The following is a 22329-nucleotide window of genomic DNA, read 5'->3' on the forward strand; positions in this document are numbered from 1 at the left end:
CTTTTCCCAGAGGTGTTTGGATGGGAAAACAAGCAAGATTGTAATAGGAGTTTAGGAGACTCACAATATAAAATAAAAGTGAAAAAAATCTAGTCAACAACTGGGAGGTATGAGTGGTAAAGGGATAAAAGGAGAGATGATTGTAGTAAAGTGTATTTGAGGGGTATACTGTGGAGAGTTTATAGAAGTGAGGGTTGGGGATGGAAATGAAGTAATAATTAAAATGTGGTATTTTTGAGTGTTGTGTGGGTATTCTCACAGTGTGATGTGTGTTTAAGAGGATGAACATAAAAGGGTGTATTTGTGTCTGTGTATAATGTGAGTCTATGAGATGAAAATAATATCATGTGTAATAGGAATGCTAATACCAGAATTCAGAGGTAAGGAACTAAATAAAGTGTAAAATCTATGATAGAATACACAATGGTACAAAATATACGAGCTAAAATAATATAAAATGGTAAAATAGGATAAAAGAGGTGATTAATAAATGTGGATGATTGGATGTAAAAAAATGAAGATAAACAATAAAATGTGTAAGAAATGGGTAATTAGGGGCATATTTCTGAGAATAAAATTAAAACTGGAAATGTTTCACCAAAAATACATGTTTAGTAACAAAGATGTGGTTGCCTAAAATACCAGTGGTTTATTAATGAGAACCAAGTTTTCACTAACTTAAACATGTAAATGAACAATTGGAACCTATAATAACAGATACTGTGTGTGGAAATGTTCTTTGAGTTTTTGGTGATTTAATCATTTATCATTTTGGTGATCATTATTCAGGTGAAGAAGAGCTGTCTTGAAGATTTACTTAATGTCCCACTTCCTAAAATCTTACTGGATTACTCTCTTTTGCCTTCACCACCACATTACAGTGAATGCAAAGGTAAGGAAAAATGTTTTATTCCCTTTGTGTGGTTTTAAAGTGAACATGATTTCAGAACCACCTGTTGAACAACTGTATATAAAATGATATACTGATCTGATGGCCGTTCATTCATTTACTATTGTACTTTAAAAGAACCCACACATTTTCCCCTACTACTACTTACCTATCGATCAACCCATGCAGCTACTATGGGACCAACGGTCAGGGGGGTTTGGAGTGACACATTGATGGACCATTTGCTCCGCAGACTTCTTTTCTGAGCATATATAAGGGTGGGGCATGTGCAGTGAAGCCACTGTTAGGATTCTAGTGCAAGCCAAATAATGCTTCACTGAGTATCCACTGGCCCCCACTTCTGCTCCGAAGTGTAGAGCCAGGATATTTCGAAGTGGATGAGCTAACATTGCCAGACTCCACCTTCCCAAGTTTTGCTATTGGTCTGGTGATTAAATGTTACACCCCTTGAAGCGCCTATTACATACCTCCCAACATTCCAAATAACCAAGTCTAGACACAGCTCAGAAAGATGGCGTTTCTAAGTAATGTTAGGGGGCGTGGTCATGATGGAGTAGGCATGATTACACAACCTGTGGGCATATCCTTTGCTCTTAAGCGCTAGGCCACCCCCAACAGCCCTCCTGTCCCCAAAAATCACCCTTCAATTGCCGCAGGCACCAAAGACACTGGCTCACCATGGCATATCACCCAGTCTTCCCATCTATCGGGACAAATCTGTCCCGATCGGGATGGCCAGGCAGATCCCTCAAATCGGGACTGTCCCGCCTAAATCGGGAAACTTGGGAGCTATGCTATTGGCATTTTTGCTTCTCAGGTGTAAAATGCTCTAGCTACATTGTATAAGTTACTTTTGCTGGCTTGCTTTTTGTCTTCAAGCTTTTATTTGTGTGTAATTATATATGTGTACATACCCATTGCAGAAGTGAGACAGAATTTGCCTGGAGTGAAACTGAATGTATCCTGTTGATCTAATTTTATAAATGTGTATATATTGTCTCCAGTAACTTGGAGGTCCATATCACTGTGTGCGTGTATAAATAGATGTATTATTGCTAACATACAGTATGTATATGTTCAGCGATGTGTTATCCTGCAGACAGATTTATTTTTCAACTACTATGTAACCTTGTATACCATGTGCTTCCTGGACCCTGTCCAATTAAACAATGTACATTTAAAAGCCTTAGTCAATATACATGTTTAGTATTTAAATAATGTTTTGTTGTTATTGTTTTCAGCATTATTGAACTGTTATAGTTTTCTGCTTTTAATGTTCTATTTTTTACATAGGGAATGTTCCAGAGCCGTTACCTGAAATGAGCTCAGAGTCCAGTGGTTTTACGGGGCGCCGTCTAAATTCAAAAATGTTGGTCTACTCTGGTTCCAAAACAACTTATCTTCCAAAGATGCTAACGCTATACGAGCAATGTATCCGCATTCTCCAGAATAATATCGACTGTAAGTGTGGTTATAGATGTTAATGCCCCTATGCCACTCCACACTATGGAAAAGTGTATATGAACCTAATGTAGCATGTAATTTAGACTATTTAGTCAATAAAAGGTAAACTAGAAATATATTCATAGCCAACTACCCATTTTTATGTGGATACTTGGTTTTACGAGTAACTGAAGTGTCATCATATAAATTCTAACAAATGAGACATGACATGATAGTATGTGTGTGTGTATGTATGTGTGTGTATATATATATATATATATATATATATATATATATATATATATATATATATATATATATATATATAAACAAAAACAGACATAGGTCCTCTGCACTCACCATGTACAGACTGGGGTGCAAGAGGGGGTTGCCCACATTGTATAGACAAGAAAACAGGGATACTCTGCACTCTCCAAACACATAATTAATGCTGTACCAAGTACTGTTCTATATTAAAAACAGGGAATGTTAGTTCCACATATTGCAATATATGTTTAAGCTGACCAACTGACGCCAAAGTCTTCCCATTCTGGTCAGTCCTAACATGATCAAATGCTATGCTATTTTATCTGGGCTTAAGACTTACCTGCACACAGCTTTTAAAGGCAAGTCTTTCCCTAGCACATATATATATATATATATATATATATGGAGATTGCTGCACCAAGGAAGCCGTATAGGGAACCTGCTGCATTCAAATCCATAGGTGTATCTGGATATTACTCTGCCACCCAGGCCTGGTACAAGTTCCAGTATTTCCAATGAGATTTCATCCTATTGGCTTTAATTCTACTATTATCTGGTACGGAGAAAACCTATCTTTGGAGGATTTTTTGCATTGTTTATGTTTTATAATGCACTATCTTGGCGCCCCCTGTATATATGTGTATATATATATATATATGTATATGTGTGTGTGTATATGTATATGTGTGTGTGTATATATATATGTATGTGTGTGTATGTATGTATATATGTATATATATATATATATATATATATATATATATATATATATATATATATATATATATATATATATATATATATATATATATATATATATATTTATTTGTTTATTTTGAGCTCAGTAAATGCATCTATACCAAAAGTAAATGATCTATGTAAACTCTTGGGCCTGTATAAATGATCGATCTACCTGGGGCCAGTGCCAGCATGTCTGGTGCCCCCACCGGAAAATAAATAAACTCGTGCCCTCCGGTTGTATAAATTATTTGTTTATTCAATAATGCTTTTCTTCTTTTAATACAAACCATATAATAAACTTTAATAAAGAAAGTAATACAAATAAATACATTAAACTGCAAACCTATATTGCTAAAAGGACTTCAATTAGGATTTTTACAGAAATCTCCGCTGATTTTTTTTGTGCAAGGAAAAATTAGCAGAGATTTTACCGTAGTAATGGTAAAAATGCACAGCTGCGATGTTCCGAGGAACATTGTGGCTAATTGAATTCCCGCCTATGAATAATATAAATGAAGAATATGTATTCTTTGTAATAAATTGTTACATTTTTGACAAATCAGTTTGGTGAGAAGTGTAGAATAGAAAAATATGCCGCCTCCTTCCTCACATTACTGCCCACTCTTCATGACACTGTGCCCATTTATCACACTGTTCCCCTCCGTTCTAAACTTAGCTTTCTACGACTTTCTTTTCTTTATTCTTTTGGCTCTCTCTACGCGGCTCCACACTGACAGTGTCGGCACGTGATGATGTCACACCCGACCAGTCTATGTGAAGGAAAAGAGGACGCCTCCACCAGATTCAGCACCAAGTAATCTTTTTATTGGACCAGTAGACGAGCCGCGAAGGCAGGCGAAGCGGAAGGTTCTCGGGCATAGCTTTACTCTGTTCACCGCCTCCCGCCGGCCCTGCCTGTACCACTTGCTACTGCTCTGTGGAGTGGGAGTCCGCATTAGCTATTATGCTGCATAGTTCTTTTATCTGCCTGTAATTCCAGAGGGAAGTTGCAGTTACTTTGCTTCAGGGCATGCATAGGAACCACAGTTTTAGACAGACGCTCATTGCAATAAATGGGTAGCCCACAAGTAAATCCAGTAGCAATGCTGGATGGCACACACAGCAATCTTACAATCTCCCTTTGTCATGACAGGCAGATCAAAGTAACAAGTTGCTGAAAAGTTGTGAAATATCCATTCATTTTTATTTTGTTGGATTAGTTTCTGCTACTGCTTTGTTTTGGGTGCAAATTACTGATCATCTACATTTCTTTCAAGTTTGTTGATTTGAGTCCGTCAACTCGTCCAGGAAATTCAAAAGTCTTCCACATTTATCTGACTTCCTTCTGGTCTTAACACTGGATTTTAATGCTATGAGCTGGAGGCATGGAGGAAAGCAAACCAATGCTTCTACAAGTGCTCTTTCACTGTCCTTATTATATGCTATTACTTAAGTGAACTCAATCTTATGTATTTAACTCCAGCTTTGGGCAGTGCTTATTGCTGTCCATGCCATGTGATCTGTAGGGACTGCGAACGACTACGTTGGTAGACCTTTGGTTGGGTAGTTATTTAAAGCGTAAGGCACTGAATTTATTGAGCAGTTCCATATGAATAAACATGTATATACATAAATCACAATGAAGCACTGCATTGTAATACTGGCCAGATGTGACCGAATTGTATGTGACTTTTTTCAATAGCCAGCAAAATTTTAACAAAATACTGTGTAAAGCCCTGCCAACTCATTTTGGCATCTGCCACATCAGAGGCCCATAAAGGAAAATAAGCCTGTACTACTCCCATTTTGATATCTGACCCATAGGTTGTGGCCTTTAATGGCCTTTCGAAATAAAAATTGGTTTTGTTGGAAAAGTAAAATTGCGATTATGAGAGCTGATAAGTGATTCTGACGGTATGCATTTATAACTATTAAACCTACAGCACATTTTATTTTTTTTGCTTTGCAGCAATCCAAGAAGTTGGGGGTGTACCTTTTGAAATTCTTCAGCCAGTTCTTGAGCGCTGTACTCCAGAGCAGTTGAATCGAATTGAAGAATGTAATCCGGTATAGTAGAATGTTTAACTAACATAGGCATTGTGACAAGGCTGCTTCAATGCCATTGATGTGCAAACTGGTGTAGCAGTTTACATTGTCACAGTAATGGCGGTGTGGTTAAAGGCTTGTTTGATTCTTTTTTTTTTTTTTTTCTTTTTTTTTATTTATTTATTTGCTCTCTACTGTATAAAATGCTCTTGTTAACTTGTTTCTAAAATATTTTTATTTTATACCAAAGGCGTTTATTGAAGATTCTGGCCACTTGTGGAATAAGCACTGTAACAGAGATTTTAAAGGTCATCGGCTCTTACAATATGAGTCTTGGCGTGAGATGTATTTAAGACTTTTTAGTGAGAGAGAGGAAAAGTTGAGAATGATAACTCAAAATATCAGCTCTGCACATTCTGGAAAACCAAAAGGTTTGTACAGTTGTTGTATGACTCATGTAAGCTGTTATTCTTTTATTTGTACTTCACTATATTACTTAAATATTAGTAATTATGGCTGTCTGCAAATTAACATACTCTACTGGATAAGTGTACTGATAAACCAGAAAGAAGTGAAGGTGATCTCGTTGTTTTTTCAGGAGTTTCTTACTTCTGCTCCTTTCTAGACCAATATTGTAGATGCACATTTGTTTCTAGGTAACTAGAACACTACAGACAAGCAGCTGTGTTCATATTCCAGTGTTTCCAATTTGCTGCCAGTGTACAATAGTTTCAATTGCTTACAAATTATATTCGTGCATACCCAAAGAGGCATCTAGAATGTGGCTGTCTATTGGTACCATGCCAAGTTAGAATCTTTGCTAAGAGCAATGGCTAGTGTGGCTTTAAAAGATTTGGCAACCTTACTTAGATCTATGGGTGCACACCCTCAAACATAAGACATTAAATAAGGGAGATATAGATGGGACACTCATACTAAGTGCATATTCTGGATCATAACTGGGGCCCTGAATCTAGAGAGGACAAGATAGCAAAATATATGATCTAATTGTCCCATAGATTGTAAGCTTGTGAGCAGGGCCCTCTTACCTCCGTATGTCTGTATTGTTGTTTTATTACTGTGATTATTCCCAATTGAAAAGCGCTCCAGAAATTGCTGAATCCCCCCCCTCCCCTCATTCATTCCCGCTAAACGTAATGAATGAGGTGGGAGCACGAAAGAGAGGATATAGGTGTGGCCATTGCTTGGACCAGCTCCATATCCACGGAGCCACAGACATGTGAAATACAGAGCAGCTACAGCAGTGATGCCTATCACTTGAACAGCAAGTACAGTGGGGATGAGTGCTAAAGACTCAGGCAGAAAAGCTTCTATCGTTTGATGCTGAAATGTAATGAACCACCTAAAGATTCACATGAGCTCAGTTGGGAAAAAATTAGTTTACATCTTGAAACCTCTATCTGTGTTAATATAAGTGAGAGTGCCGTCAACAACATGAATTATGCTTACTGTAAATTACCTTTCTTTGAATTATGGCAGCCATTAAAATGGGTAGAATCCCTTTCCAATGTAGGTAGACAGGTTAGAATACACCTGGGATGCTTTATAAGAAAACTTCTCCCCTTCTGTCTTTGAGTGATTTCCCAAGTTGTCTCTGAAAAATCTAAATATACCAAGCATGGGTGGGAAGCTGGGCTGCCATGGAGTATTTAGAGGAAAAGGCATTAACGCTAAGCACAATTTGCATTTTTCCTTTTTCAATCCTCCATGTAAGGTATTACAATTGAATGTACCCTATCAGTACAGTAGGGAAAAGCACAAACAAATCATATGCTGCAGATTTATGAATTTGGTGGACGTATGGAGAACATGTCTCCCATACTGAGTGTCAGTGGAGGAGAAAATATCTAGATCAGAGGTGAAAGTTGGCTGGTATATGGGGATATGCCATACTGTCACTTATATTACTGCCTTCATTGTAAAATTATCACATTCCATTCACATCCCCATTAGATTTTCTATACTGCTACTTCTAAATTTCCTCTTCCACCACTGATTTTGAAACTAATGATTAGCAAAGGTTATGGATAAATGTCCATCCAGTTGCTTTTTAAAGCTTCTGAAACCTTCTGTCCTGGATAAATCTATGGAAACTGCCCTCACCAAGTCCATGGAGTGCAGTTTTTAATCCCTTTTCCACCATTAGGTTGAGAATAAAGGGTGGCGGTACAACCTCCTGATGTGAATTTTAGATACTACTTCAGGTAGAAATACTGGACTGGCTGTATGTACCGCCTTATCTGCATAGATATTCAGAAAGTGTTCCTTGCACCCTTTTTTTTTTTTTTTTACGGTTTTGGTTAGCCAATAAAAGTAGCAGTCCTATAATACTTTTGTCTTTTTTGACACAAAAGTATTTAACATCACATAGATTTCTCTGGCTAACACGGTACTGCAATAATAATAATAAAAAAAAATTTTTTGCTACACATTTTGAAAATTGAAGATACCCCCAATGTACCGAACACAGATGATCTTAAAAACCTATTGAAGAAACTGGCACAACTGAACAGCGACGTCTTCTTCCTATCCAGATGCAAAAAAGAGAATCTAATTCCCAAAGACCTCATGATCAGGAATCCAACTCGACACACCTACAATACTCACTTCTCACAAAAACTTTGCTACAGTTCATCTGAATGACTGAGAAATCACCTTATTGGACTTTTCTATAACAAGAGGAGAGCTATCCAAGATAAGATTAATTCCCTAAATACCACAATACAGGGACCTGTGTCAGATCCAACCAGGAAAGTACTACGTGATTTCTTTGATAAATTGCAAAATCCCCTAATAAACAATAAGGAAAATAAACTCAACAGACTAAGGATGAAAGCTGGTCTCAGTGTGCAGACAAAAAGCAAAATTCACATAACAATTTGGATACATCGTCATCTGTTGTGAACCTCTCATGATATGAGCCTAGCACGGTGAAAAAGAGTGTTTTAGCCAGAGCACTTACATTATGTCCCACAAAACCACTCGACATGGCTCAGTTTTGCAGTGATGTGGAAAAATTCTTCTAAAAATTGTGGCTAAGGGAATTATTTTATAACAAAACTGATATCGCATCACAAAATTATATGCAGCAAGAAAATCCTAGAAAGAAAAAGAGGACAAACTGGACCCCACAGCCAGGACACAACCAAACTATGGATCACTATATAGACTGTTTCAGAAAAAAAGTTAAATCTGAGATTTTGGACAAAAACCACAAAGTGACACGCAATCTCAATGTGGAGGAGAGAAATGCTATAAAATCATTAAAATTTAACAACAATATCATTAAACCAGCAGATAAAGGAGTAGCTGTAGTAATTATGAACACATCAGATTACATTCAGGAAGCACACAGACAGCTCTTGGATAAACAATACTACACTCTAATTATGGAAGACCCCACCAAACAATACACAGAAGAACTTATAAAGATCATAAATGATTTCAAACCTGGATCATCCTCTCTACTGGACCTTATACCAGACAATTTCAAAATGGATACCTTCTACATGTTACCTAAAATACATAAAGAAGGCAATTCAGGGAGACCAATAATTTCTGGTATTGGGACCTTAACGGAAAATATTTCTGGTTGGATAGAGAATGTTCTAAAACCCTTGGTGAGACGAACACCCAGCTATATCCAGGATACCACAGACATTCTCTGCAAACTCTCAGCCCTGGGTCCACTACCAGAAGGCTCAATACTGGCAACTATGGATGTGGAGTCTCTGTACTCTAACATACCCCTCAAGGATGGCATATCAGCATTCCAACACTACCTTCAAAAAAGTCTGTCCACGGAGCCGACCCTGCAGCTGATCATAATTCCTTTTCTTTTGGGAAAGACATACCTGCAGTGTATGGGATGTGCCATGGGTAGTAAGATGTCACCTCAGTATGCTAATCTTTTCATGGCAAAACTAGAGCAGGAATTCTTATCAACTTGCACAATGAAACCTCTATCATACATCCGTTAAATTGATGATTTGCTACTAATCTGGATGGGCTCTGAAGATGAGCTGCTGACTTTCCATAAAAACTTCAACAAATTTCACCCAACCATTAGACTCACTCTCAACTACTCACGATCTCAGATACATTTCCTGGACATGACCCTATACAATAAAAACAATACTATACAAACATCAGTCTATCATAAACATACATTGGAGAGACCAAGCAGAAACTGCAATCCAGGATGAATCTACACAGACACACAATAAGGAAGTCTCTGGACACCCCCGTGGGTAAACACTTCTCTGGACCAGGATACAGTATGACAGATTTAAAAGTCTTAATACTAAAAGGTCTTTTTAAAAATGACAGGGAGAGAAAAATATGGGAATTCAAACTGATAAGAACATTCCAGTCATTAACTCAAGGGTTCAATCTAACATCTGGATTTATGACCCACTACATGGACACACTTCACACCCCACAGCAAAGTGACTCCATATCTCTGAATTCTTAGGACTTTTACTCTTCCATCCTTAACGAAAACCTTCATTTTATTACTTTAGCTTATTTTAATTATGTATTCTCCCCCCCCCCTGTACAAATTTCTTGGTGTAACAGCTCTTAAATGTTATGCCTTTTCTTCAGTCATTCCTTTGTAAACTTGCCTGATGACGGGGCCTCTGTGCTCTGAAAGCTAGAAAATATATTCAAATTTTTTTTTTTGGAGTTAGCCAATAAAGGTATCGCTCCTAAAATACTTTGTCTTTTTTGACACACAGGTATTTAACACCACAATGCTTGTGATTCTCTATTTCTGCGAGCAAAACTAATTGCCACGAAGAACACCACCTTTAGCGCCTTCTGATTTAAAGAAATCCCATGCAGTGGTTCAGAAGGATCAGACATCAATGTGTTGAGAACTAAATTGAGTCCCATGGAGCTGGAAGGGATAGGGGATGGATCCTCTCTATTGGTTGATAGTGGTGACTAATCAAAGCTTCTGAAGCTAACTTGGCAATAACACACTCACAGCAGACACTTGAACCTTGTGTGCATAAAGCAGTACCTTTGCAGAGACCATCCTGAAGGAAGTCCAGAACCTATCAAATAGCAGCTGTTGTTGGATAGAATTTAGTCACCCTATGTGATAAACTTCCAGATAATGTAACAGATTATTGAAGAATTCTTCTTTCTTGTCTCCAACGGGAACTGCTCAGGTATAGCCAATAAAGCTAGTCACTCTGGTTTTGAGTGAAGAATTGAGCCTTGGTGTAGGAGTTCTGGCCAAGGAGGTAGAGGCCATGGTTATTCCCAGACTATAGAGAACCACAGACGTGAAGCCAAAACTGAAGGATTGCTTTTTCTTCTGCCTTCTCCTTTTCAGTTTATTCTTGAGTGATGTGTGGAAATGGAAGGAACACATGCCCAAGATTCTGCTCTCATTCTATCAATAGGCATTTTATCTGGGTTATCTTAGCATGTCTGCTCATTGCTACATCAGGAAAATTCAGGACATTATGGCAATCACTCTCCAGGATAAAACCTGTTTTCGAGATAATTGGCTATTATGTTCTGTTTGAAACGCTGAGATTGACTTCATATTTTCTTCAGTCAATAGATAATTCTTGTTACTTCCACCATCAAAGTTCTGCTTCTGGTACCTGCCTGTTGATTTATGATGGCTACCACTGTCTTTTTGTTGGAAAATATTCTGAGACTTCCCTTTTAGATGAAGATGAAAGTGCTGAATTGCTTTCCACACTGCTCTCATTTCCAAAACATTTTATGTGAAGTATCTGCTTGCTTTGTGACCATTTACCTTGTGCCATTTGTCCCTGAAGGTGAGCTTCCCAGCCTGTGACACTGTACTCCAATTTTAGAGCCAGAATGGCAGTCCTCTTGTCTTTTTAATTTTGGGCTTCACCACCAACTCGGATACTTCCTAGTGGCTTTTGAAAGAGTGATGGCATTATTCAGTGAACTTTCTGTGATCCCACTGCATTAGAGGTTCCAACTGGAGATTCCGCATCTTGCCCAATAGTGGAAGAACATATTTTGAACAATTAAAGTCCCTTTCTTATGGACACTTGATGATGAATCTGCAGTTGATATGCCAAAGACAGGATTTTAATACAACTTTCTTCTGATAAACACCATACAGAACAAAGAGTCTATCTGGACCCCCTGAATCTTTATTTGTTGTGATGAGATGACTTTACACCTTTTTCACAATCCAGCCCTGTTCTTTTTGAAAGACTATCACTTAAGCTGTTCTGTAATAATATACCTATTCTCTGAGCTCCCCATCAGAATGTGGTCCATATAGGATAATATCATGACTCTTTGTTTCCTAAGTTCCGCCACCAGAATAACTAGCACCATGGTAAAAGTTCTTTTGGATTTCTCCAGCCCAAATGGCAAGCAGGTGAACTGGAATTGTTGGCCTAAAACCCAGACACTGAGGAATTCCCTGTGATGTATTGCAACAGGGATATGAAATTAGGCAACCTGAAAGACAATTGAATTGAGAAGATAAACAGTGCAGGAGTGTAAGTTGCTTAATCAATTTATAAGTTCATAGCAGGTACTTGAAAGGGTTTGAGAGGCATGTATGGTGTCAGCTGATGGGGAATGCTGGTGCCATATTGCCATTTTGTTTTAGGGTACCTCTTTGTAAGTTATCTCTCAATTTAAAAACTCATATGTATGGGCCAAAAATTTGGACTCACTCTGTTTAGAATTAGGACCACTCTATTAGCATAAGCGCCCTGAAGTGGCGGGGGGGGGGGGGGGCTTTACAAACATTCTGCTTGATTTATTTTCTCACTTGCTTATAATATCTTGCCTCTTTAAATGGCTGACTAGACGAGGAAGAGTACTTAGATCTTTTGTCTTGTGGAAAGCTGTTAGATTTACAACCATACTCTATATGACAGTGTCCAATTTGTCTTCAAAGAGCAGGGACCCTTCAACTGGGAGATTGATTAGACTCTCTTTTGACTAAACATCTGCTACCCTAGGCTGTGACCAGAGCGTTTTCTTAGCCACCACTTCAAGTGCCATTATGCTTGCTAAGAATGCAATCATATCTAAAAATGCAACACAAATTGTATGCCTTTCTCCATAACTGCTTCTAAAAATAACTCCATCTTCCTATCCATGGTATTCTCCAGAAGCAATAGGGATAGTAGTCAGTAGTCATACTGACTATAAGCGCATCCACTTTTGAAACCAAGCTCCAATTCTTTTCCTCCCCATCACTAAATGTATACGTGTGTTCTAATCTCTTCAAATTAGACTGATGCTTTTCCACTTTAGCCCATTCTTTATGAATAAGTTATTTCACCACTTGATGTACAGTAAAGATTCTATCCTTTTTATTGTGATCTTCAAAAAGGGATTAATGCGTCTGTGGCATTTGGTACCTTATTCATAACCATAGATTTGTATATATGCTATTAAAGTCATTTTATCGCTTACCAATAATCATTGTCCGCTGCGATTTGTGTGGTTCCAACGCACAATTAGATTTAATAGCAAAATATAGCAGGATGCAACAAATAACAATTCAATAAAATAAGTACAGCCAATACATATACGCAATTGCCCTGGATCCAGATTACAGCCATTCAATCCTGAAGTCTGTGGTCAATGTAGACTTTATAGTGGACTCATAGCCTGGTTTATATACAGTCTGTGATACATAAAAAAAACAGTAGTGATATCTTGGCGTGTTTCCATAGGTTCAGGATTCGGGTCAGTCCAGTGTAATGCAGGTCATAGGTCGGTTCAAACAATGCTCTCCAAGGATGAGGGTCAACTCTCCAACAGCTGCATACGTGTCTTCCCGCCAAAAAGCTGGTTTAAATTGGTCTATTTGCATTACACACACAATATCATTCTGATCATTATTCCTCTATCATCCATATCTTGCATATGCAATATGCGATCGCATAGCTGATTTGTAGCGGATGTCCAGTGGTAAAAAAGAGGATTAAAAGGACACTAAACATGATATGTTTCCTAAATCCTGAACCTTAGATATCAATAAAGTGGTTTTAACATTATTAAATTAAACTATTAAATCTATTACATTCCATTATAAATGACTGTGTGTTGGAACTTTATTAAGGTGAACTATTTGCATAATGAATGTGTGAGTGTAAATATATGTGTGTGTTATTTATCCGTGCGATTGCGTCATAACACATGGCGTACTGATCACAATCGCACGGTAAAACAATATTAATCAATTTGATTTACTTCATCCAATTTTTTGACTTTCACAATGCCTAAACAAAATCTGTCTAAGTTGAACATCCAAGGTATTTAATTACTTCACATTACTAGAGGAATCTTTTTATATTCTCTGTAGAATCACAAAAGGTTCTCTCATCCAGGCTATAAATTCTTATACTGCTCAGAGGGCCAAGTGTTTCTATTGAGTTGAGAACTGCAGGTAGTACAAAAAACCCTTTGTTGAAGGCTTATCACAGGCTCCACAGACTCTTTGCTGCTATAGTTTGCTCTCCTTCTTCCCTTTCCAAGGCTCTACAAGAATAGTGAAGTGACATGACATTGCAACTAATGCATATGGAAACAAGACTCTGCAGGGTTTGACTCTGGTTCCATTCTGCTGCCAGCTCAGATTGTTGCCCACCAAATGACTGTGGCACAACTTTTTCCAAGTCAGGGAGTGCTTTAAAACAGTTTAGAGCCTTCCTCTGACCTAGGGTCCATCTTAGTGCCCATAGTACTAAGGGCTAATACCTGCGCAGACTGCCGAGGTCCAAAAATCTCCTCCAGATTCAATGTCCTCATCAGATCTGCTCCTGGAAGTAGCAGACTTGTATTCCCCAGGTAGCCAGTCCTGTCCTCTGGTTACACCATTGGATGGTACATCACAGGGAACGAAGAAAAAGTTAGCCTCTGCTTACAGAAGAAAATAAAACACTCCCTGACCCACCTATTACTTGAGAAAGGAAAAGACATAGTGAAAGAGAAGGCGCTCCCTTATAGACCATTTGGGGTGTTTTCCAACCTGTCTCTACCTAAACTGGAAAGGGATTCTACCCATTGTAATGACTGCCATAGAGGATTGAATATTAAATCTATTATCGCTGGTACCTTGTCCCTAAAAGATTGCATTCCATCTTTCTGAAATACTTCTCTTTTATATGTTTGAGTCTGTCTGGGAATGAGGGCACTGTTTCCAATGTACGGTGGCACTGTCCTAAACTAGCTTCCTTGTGGAAAGAAGTACACTGTCTAATTGAAAATATTCTTCTTACTCACCATTACCTCAGGACATTCTACACACTGCTGAACACAAACATTAATAACTCCTATTCTGAGTGCCCTGAAATGCCAGATCACTTTTTATTGTTAATAGAGTCTTTAGCAAGTTTATCATGGAATCATTCACTGCACTGCAGGTTTCTGTCTTGTGTGTTTTAAGACCCCAGGGAGATTGCTTGTGCTTGGGAAGGATTTACCCAGAGATTGTTTTTGGCTGCAGGAAGAGTCAGTGTAGGGTTCCTGGGGTTATGAATGGAGAGAGGACAGGCTCTATTCATTAGGCCCATTCCAGGGCTACTAGCTTACCAGACCTTTTGCTGGTAATCAGAAGTTGCACCCATGAAGTGCTAATAAAAGGTTGTGAGTCTGTTCCCTTACACTCTCACTTCCTGGGGAACAGGTCCGAGGCCTGCTGAGAGACATTGTCATTATTATCTGTAATTTCTGTTATTTTATGTGTGTGGAACAGTAGGTCCTTCACTTTAAAGAGGGAGTTCTTTATTATGTTGGTTAGAGTAGAACACGCTAGCATTTTTGTTATGTTTTGTCTTTATGCTGCTAAATAAAACTAGCTGCAGCTACTTGTACTGAAATATATTGCCGTACTGCAGAAACTGCTCCTGGGCATTAGGGGTTTCCAACCACTGGGATAAAGAGATAATCATATTCTCACACCTGGGAGATAACGCCTTAGTGAGGCTTCTTGTTCTAATATGGCATGAAGGCAGCAGACACAATTGACAGTGATGCAATATGTGAAGATACCGGGTTTATCTGACCCAGTGCTACCCAGTACCTTCTAGGATTCGTATGGTCACTCAGGCAAAATGCAGTTATAAACATACAACAGTATATTTATTGTCATACAAACAACACTAGAATGTTATATACACACAGTAAATAAATGCCAGGCAGATTTACCACATTATCTGTCCCTTCCCCAATAACTTAAGGAGATATAGTCACCCGCTGTCCAGACTTCACGACCCATGGATTTCTATCAGCTGCATATATAGAGACTAGTTTGAAAACGACAATCCAAAACTAGATGCACCTTCATGAATGAAATCCCACACTGAACCCCCTTCCCCCTCTCGAGTTGTTCCTTATATCACAGGTCTAATTTCCACAGTCTTTCCCCTCCCTGGGCAAACCCCTGGGTCTATTCTTCTTAACCATTGGCCAGTGCAGGACTAGGGGGTTTGGACAGGGCAGTGAAGATGAGATGTCCTTTCACAGAAGCCCCCTGCTGGGATGCAGACAGAACGTCTGGACTAGTCCTAAGGAGAACAATTGATGCTTAATTGGCTTCCCCTACTTCCAAGGATAAGGTAGCAGTGAGCCCCTCCTAAAATTAACCCCTTACACTACTTTGTGATGTCACAGGGTCCCCAGCTGTTCCATGCTTCCTGTAGAGGAAGGAGGGGGGGAGAATGAATGCAGCTCCAACCCTCTCACCTGTATCCTAGACACCACCTGATCTTTACTAATAACCCTCCTGGCTTCAGTTTAAGGACAATGAATAACATTACTTCAAGTCATCAATATATAATACACAATATACATATTTACATTGAATTACAATGTACCCTTAACCACATGTAATTGGACAATGCAGTTGTAGTCTGATGAGCTGGGGAAACAAAAGAAGGGCTATACAAAGTATTTGCTATAATTCACATATCACACTCGTTTTGTCACACAATACATGTATTCATGCTTAAAAAAAAATTCTCATCCCTTTTGGTGATGTTTTCATGAGTGAAGTGACGGGAGGCAAAACCTCCCTCGCGATGCATTCTGTTGCAAGTAATTCCCATAAACATCACTTGGAGCAACAACTGGCAACTCAGAGGCTGCAATGATGCTCTAACTATATCTGTGGATACGTTATCCACATGGCAGAAAAGGCCATTTTACATTTTTTTTCTCCCCTTTCTCCATTCCCCACCTTTTTTCTTTTTTCCACTTTGTTAATTCTCATTCTCGTAAAAAAAATAATTCTTTTTTCTTTCAGGCATTCTTTTAACAAAAGTTTTGAACTTTGCATATCTCTAGCAGCTATTTGTTTCTAGCACTGTTAATTTATGAACATGAGTCGGTTGGACAAAAAAAAAATTTGAAGGAATGCAGTCATAATAAAATGTAAATTAGACACACAGAAATAAACACTTGTTAACCGCCATGTTGAGATAGTAAATGAAGCAATTGATTCTTGGACTGGAGTTAGGTTCTTGGGTACTTGTACAATGCCACTATTTGCAATGTATGCCCATTGATAAACTGAAAATGCGGTTTGATTTTTAAGTAACATAAGAGTAATGTTGTAAGTCTAACTGATGGTGTAGATGAATAAATACCATAATAGTTACAGCTATGAAATGTTTGCAGGGCGACAAGTGAAACTGGCTTACATCCATGGCGCAGCCAAGCCTCCGCGGAACATTCGCCGCAAGCAAGAGATTCATGGAACTGCTGGGCCTATTGCACAGCCTCATCCGATAGACAAATACAAGTAGGTTTTAATCATAAGCTCAAGCATGGATATACAGGGTGAGATGTATTAAATATTGACTTGCAGTAATAATGATGAAGTGCAATTTTATTTATTTTATTAGTGACTTACGGGTGTATTTGCTAATCATCAAATTAAAGAATACCTACAACATTCGATGTTTGGTAATTTAGGCAAGTCTTTTTCTCCTCCCCTAAAGACCTGTGCAGCGCTCGTTCATATCTACTGTACAGGGTGGCATTGACATGGACATACCACCTACAGTTGGGAGAGGTATGATTAAAGGCAAATTGACCTTGAACTGGCCTGTTTTCAAAACCTTTACAAAAAATTGTTAGAGATCGCAAAATCACTGTTAATTATAGAAACGAGGAGAATATGAAAGATAAATTTAGTAAAAAAGATGAAGACCCGAATTGATGGGCTTAAAGAAAATGGGCAAAGTACAAAGGGCTACCCTTTTCCCTTCTACCCATGTTGGGAATGGATGGCAACATTTAGCCGGGGGAATATTCTAACAGAGTGGCCCAGCAAAGGATGAATGCTTTCCAAAACACTAGAAAAAAATTGTCTATGTCTGCCCACAAACCAGGCAATGCGCTTGTGAGGAAATTATGGGTTCATTTTTAAACCATAATTGTTGTACCTAGCTTTCTTCGCGTTAATATTAATTGTAAAAAATGTGTACTTTTTAGCCTTTAATTTCCCACTTTGTTTATAACTTTCAAAGTTCTCCAATACTGTACAGATAATTTTTCAGGCTGACCAGCGTAATTACATTAAAGCTCGTGCAGTATGGGAAATATCCTGTCCTTTGTTCTAACTGTCCAGTCAATGCTTTGCTTACTACAGATATGCAAAGAAGAATGTTCATTATGCATGACCATGCCTGGACCTCAAACAAAGTAACCTGTAATCTTTAGGAGTGTGTGTTATGTATAATCGGGGGACTATTGTATGTGTTTAATTAGAACGAACATTTGTCCGTTTGATAAAGCCATCTCCAGTGATTACTTTTGAGGTCCTCGCATGATGCTTTGGGCCAGTTTCATCTACAGTGAGTGAATGGACATAATCACCCTGGAGGAGGGGGACCAAAATGGTATATAAGACAGATACCATAACAGTTGCAATAGTGTGTTCGAGAGTGGTTAGGAGTTTCGACTTGGGCAGTTCCTGTTGGTTTAGCAAACAGGAAGAGCAAAGCCAAAAAAAAAAATAACTTTGCATCTGGCCAAAACCATGTTGCATTGGAGCGCAACGTAAATTTAAAATGTGTGGACAGATTTATAGTTGGGCTAGGGCATGTCCTAGATCAACTTTTAAATTTATGTAATGTAAACATAATACTATCAAGTATTTGAGTCCTACATGAAAAAGCAGCCAGTATTTTCCTTGTACATAAAATAAACTAATTTAGACCCCTTGCATTGTGACATGGTTTGTCCAGAATCAAATTTGCTCCATGTTTTTGCCTTGCTCTCCTTAACCCAACAGTGAGCATGAGTCATTATCTTCCCCTCTTCAACACTTTCATTAATTACTTTTTAGGTTTTAACCCTCCCCCACCAAATACTAAATCATACAGCAGGATATTTTGATTTTCTCTCTAAGCCAAGTTTATCTTTAGAACTGTGTTTGAACACTGGTTTATACTAGAGATGCTCAGGCTCGGTTCCTCAAAACTTAGCAGATCCGAGAACTGAGCAGAGGCGGCTCGGTAATTTTGCGCGCCCTCGGAATTGAAAACGAGGCAAAACGGCATTGTTACGACGTCTGACCTTGCGAGTTTTGGATTCTATAAGTACCGCCCTCCACGGCGATCCAGCGCCATTTCACAGAGGGACACAGCAGGGGTAGCACAGTTCTTGGCAGTCTCTAGAGCAGTTGGGCAGCGTCATAGCTAGAAAAGAAAGTGGAGGGGTAGCAGTGTTCTTCAAAGTCTCCAGTGACATTCGGGATAGCTCCATTGCTAATTTTCATTGCTGAAGTAGAAATACTAGGGCTGGCAGGCTTGTTCTTCTGAATTTGCAGTCACATTGTACAGTGTTATCAAAATGGATTCACAGCAGTACACAGAAGACCAGGAGCACCAAGCAGCTGCTGGCACCAGTCATGATGATCGTAATCCCTCTGTCATCTGGTAAAGCCTATGTTAAAGTGTATAGTGTTTTTAAGTCAGGGAAACAAAAATGTAAAAAAAAACACCTTTCACCTTGGTCAAGCAAAAAAGACCTGTAATCCAGGCAAAATTATCTACAGAAAAAAATAAAATTGCCAACATGTCATTCTACACATGCAGTGGCATAGAAAGAATGAGGCCTTCACCTTTCTGTATGAGTGCTAGTTCTGCAACTCATCTTGTTAGGTCAGTCTTGACCAAGCAAGACCTTGTCATTCGGACTTCAGAAGTGGTGTCCAAATACTTTTACGTGTAAAAGCAGAGCTGGAAGAAAACAGTAAGGCATTAGAGGAAAATGTATGTTTAGATTCAGAAATGTCACCAATTCCTGAGGAGAGTCCATCCACAAGTGCTATGTGTAATCCTGATCATTCTGATAGTGTACCTATAAAGAAGGCCCCTTTCAGCATTTCTGCAGATGTGTGCCTGAACAGCCCAAGTGTAGCCGGTGAAGCACAAATTGAGGATCCCACTTTGGAATTGTAACAGGATTAGGGGGATATTTGTATAGCTGACAAGGGTGCTAATGAAGATGTTGATGTTTGTGTAAGTCCTGCAGCCGTGGAAGCAGTTCTTTTACGTGATAAGAAGGAGGCCATTGTCATGCGTAGACATAAGACCAAAAAATCCACCTCTTATGTGTGTAATTATTTTTACCCAAATCCTGACAACAGTTGTCGTCTAGCCATTTGTAGCGTATGTAAAGCCACAGTCAGTCGAGGTAGGTACCTTAACCATCTAAGCATTTCATCCATATTACGCCATTTGTAGCGAGTTCATGGCAAGCTGTTGGGAAAATTGGAAACTAATACTAAAAAAATAACAACAAGCAGTCTATCTTCAGCTAGGTCCCTTCTGTAAGCTAGATCCCGACACCTGCAATCTACACCCATAACACCGTCCTCATCAATATCCTCAGTTGTGATCGGAGTTAGTCCTGCATCCAAGGCTAGATGACTCCTCCACTATCCTGGATTCCTCAGAAGAATTCTTGAGCGTTCGTCCCACTGCTGCTGGGGGTGAATCTTTATCCCAGAAGACTACTAGTAGTTTACAACAATTGACTATTAAACAATCCTTTGCAAAAGGAAGCAAGTATGAAAGCTGTCACCCAGTCACAAAGCGGATCAGACGCCATGGCGACTATGCTCGTATTAGATCTGCATCCAATATCCACTATTAATGCAGCTGGTTTTAGACAATTACTTGAGGTCTTGTGTCCCCGTTACCAAATTCTATCACGACACCATTTCAGTAGAAAAACTATACCTCCCCTCTACCAGAAGGTTCGTAAAAATGTAATTATTGGGCTGCAAAATGCCATTCTACCCACTGTACACTTAATCACAGACATAAAGATTATATGACTGTGACAGCCCACTGGGTTGGTGATTCGCCTTCACCAGCAGGAATAGCGGCAGCATGTACCCAACTACGTCACACTTACCAGAGGCAGGCTACTCTGTGTATCACTGGCTTCACTAAGAGGCATACAGCTGACAATCTGTTACTAAAACTAAGGGATGTCATTGCAACATGGCTTATCTCGCTTGGACTCTCCTGAGGATATGTCATTTGTGATAAAGCCACCAATATTGTGAGAACATTACAGCTGGCTGAATTCCATCACATTCCCTGTTTTGCTCACACAATAAACTTGGTGGTGCAGAGCTTTTTAAAAAATGACAGAGACGTGCAAGAGATGCTGTCTGTGGCCCGTAAATTTTCTGGACATTTCCGGCATTCGGCAACAGCATGTAGGAGTTTGCAGCAGCTGCAAGAGTAATTTAATTTGCCCTGCCACCAACTGAAGCAAGAGGTGGTGACAAGGTGGAATTCCACCCTGTATATCAGGCCTGTCCAACCTGCGGCCCTCCAGATGTTGTGAAACTACAAGTCCCAGCATGCCCTTCCAGCTATCAACAGGTTGTCTACTGGAAAAGCATGCTGGGGCTTGTAGTTTCACAACACCTGGAGGGCCGCAGGTTGGACAGGCCTGCTGTATATGCTTCTGCAGATGAAGGAACAGCGAAAAGCCATCCACGCTTACTCCACAAACCATAACATTGGGAAAGGAGTGGGGATGTATTTTAGTCAAGCGCAGTGGAGAATACTTTCCGTTTTGTGCAAGGTGCTGAAGGTGTAGTCGCCTGTGAAGGAAGTTCAGACACTGCTAGCTTGAGTCATGTGATTCCGTTAATTAGACTTTTGGAAAAGCAGCTTGAGAAACTGAAGGAGGAGATTAAACAAAGCAATTATGCTAAGTATGTCGGACTTGTAGATCAAGCACTTTATTCACTTCGCCAGGATCCGAGAGTTATAAAATTTTGAAATCTGATCACTACATTTTGGCGACTGTGCTTGATCCTAGGTTTAAAAGCTATGTCTTCTCTTTGTTTCCAACTGACCCAGATCTGAAGAGATGCAAGGAGCTCCTGGTGAGCAAGATGACCGCTCAAGTGTTGTGACCAGACGGCGTCTCCTCCTTCAGTTTCTCAGTCAACTGCTGCTAGGAAAAACTTAGCTTTCCCAAGAGACCTAGGGATGATGCAGATGGCTCAGCACAACATTTTGACATCTGGGGGTAAATGTATCAATCTCCGGTTTTGTCAACTCGCGGGAGTTCGGCCAGATGACAGCTTAAATTTAAAGCGGCGCTGCCTTGTAAAGGGAAGCCTTTACAAGGCAGCGCCGCTTTAAATTTAAGCTGTCATCTCGCCGAACTCCCGCGAGTTGACAAAACCGGAGATTGATACATTTACCCCCTGGTTTGGCCTAAAAGAATTGACCAAAAAACGTGACACCTCTGCTGTAACTCCATCTAATCCTACTATCAACATCCAAAGGATGGTGGAAGATTATTTGCACAACAGCATAGAAATAGACACATCAGAGACAGTCCCTTTACATACTGGGAGGAAAAAAAGGGAATTTGGGTACACATGT

At 39.3% G+C, this 22329-nt stretch overlaps 1 protein-coding gene across 1 annotated transcript in view; it reads left to right on the top strand.

Moving 5' to 3' along the window:
• LOC142142792 (elongin-A-like) overlaps window positions 1–22329 on the top strand; it is a 77930-nt gene that overhangs the window by 36972 nt on the left and 18629 nt on the right. The window contains exons 5-9 of the mRNA XM_075200602.1: window positions 790–892; window positions 2204–2371; window positions 5331–5428; window positions 5658–5838; window positions 17078–17201. Coding sequence (XP_075056703.1) covers window positions 790–892; window positions 2204–2371; window positions 5331–5428; window positions 5658–5838; window positions 17078–17201 — 674 coding nt within the window. The remainder of the gene's footprint in view (window positions 1–789; window positions 893–2203; window positions 2372–5330; window positions 5429–5657; window positions 5839–17077; window positions 17202–22329) is intronic.

Source organism: Mixophyes fleayi, chromosome 3 (genome assembly GCF_038048845.1).
Source record: "Mixophyes fleayi isolate aMixFle1 chromosome 3, aMixFle1.hap1, whole genome shotgun sequence".
NCBI lineage: Eukaryota > Metazoa > Chordata > Amphibia > Anura > Limnodynastidae > Mixophyes > Mixophyes fleayi.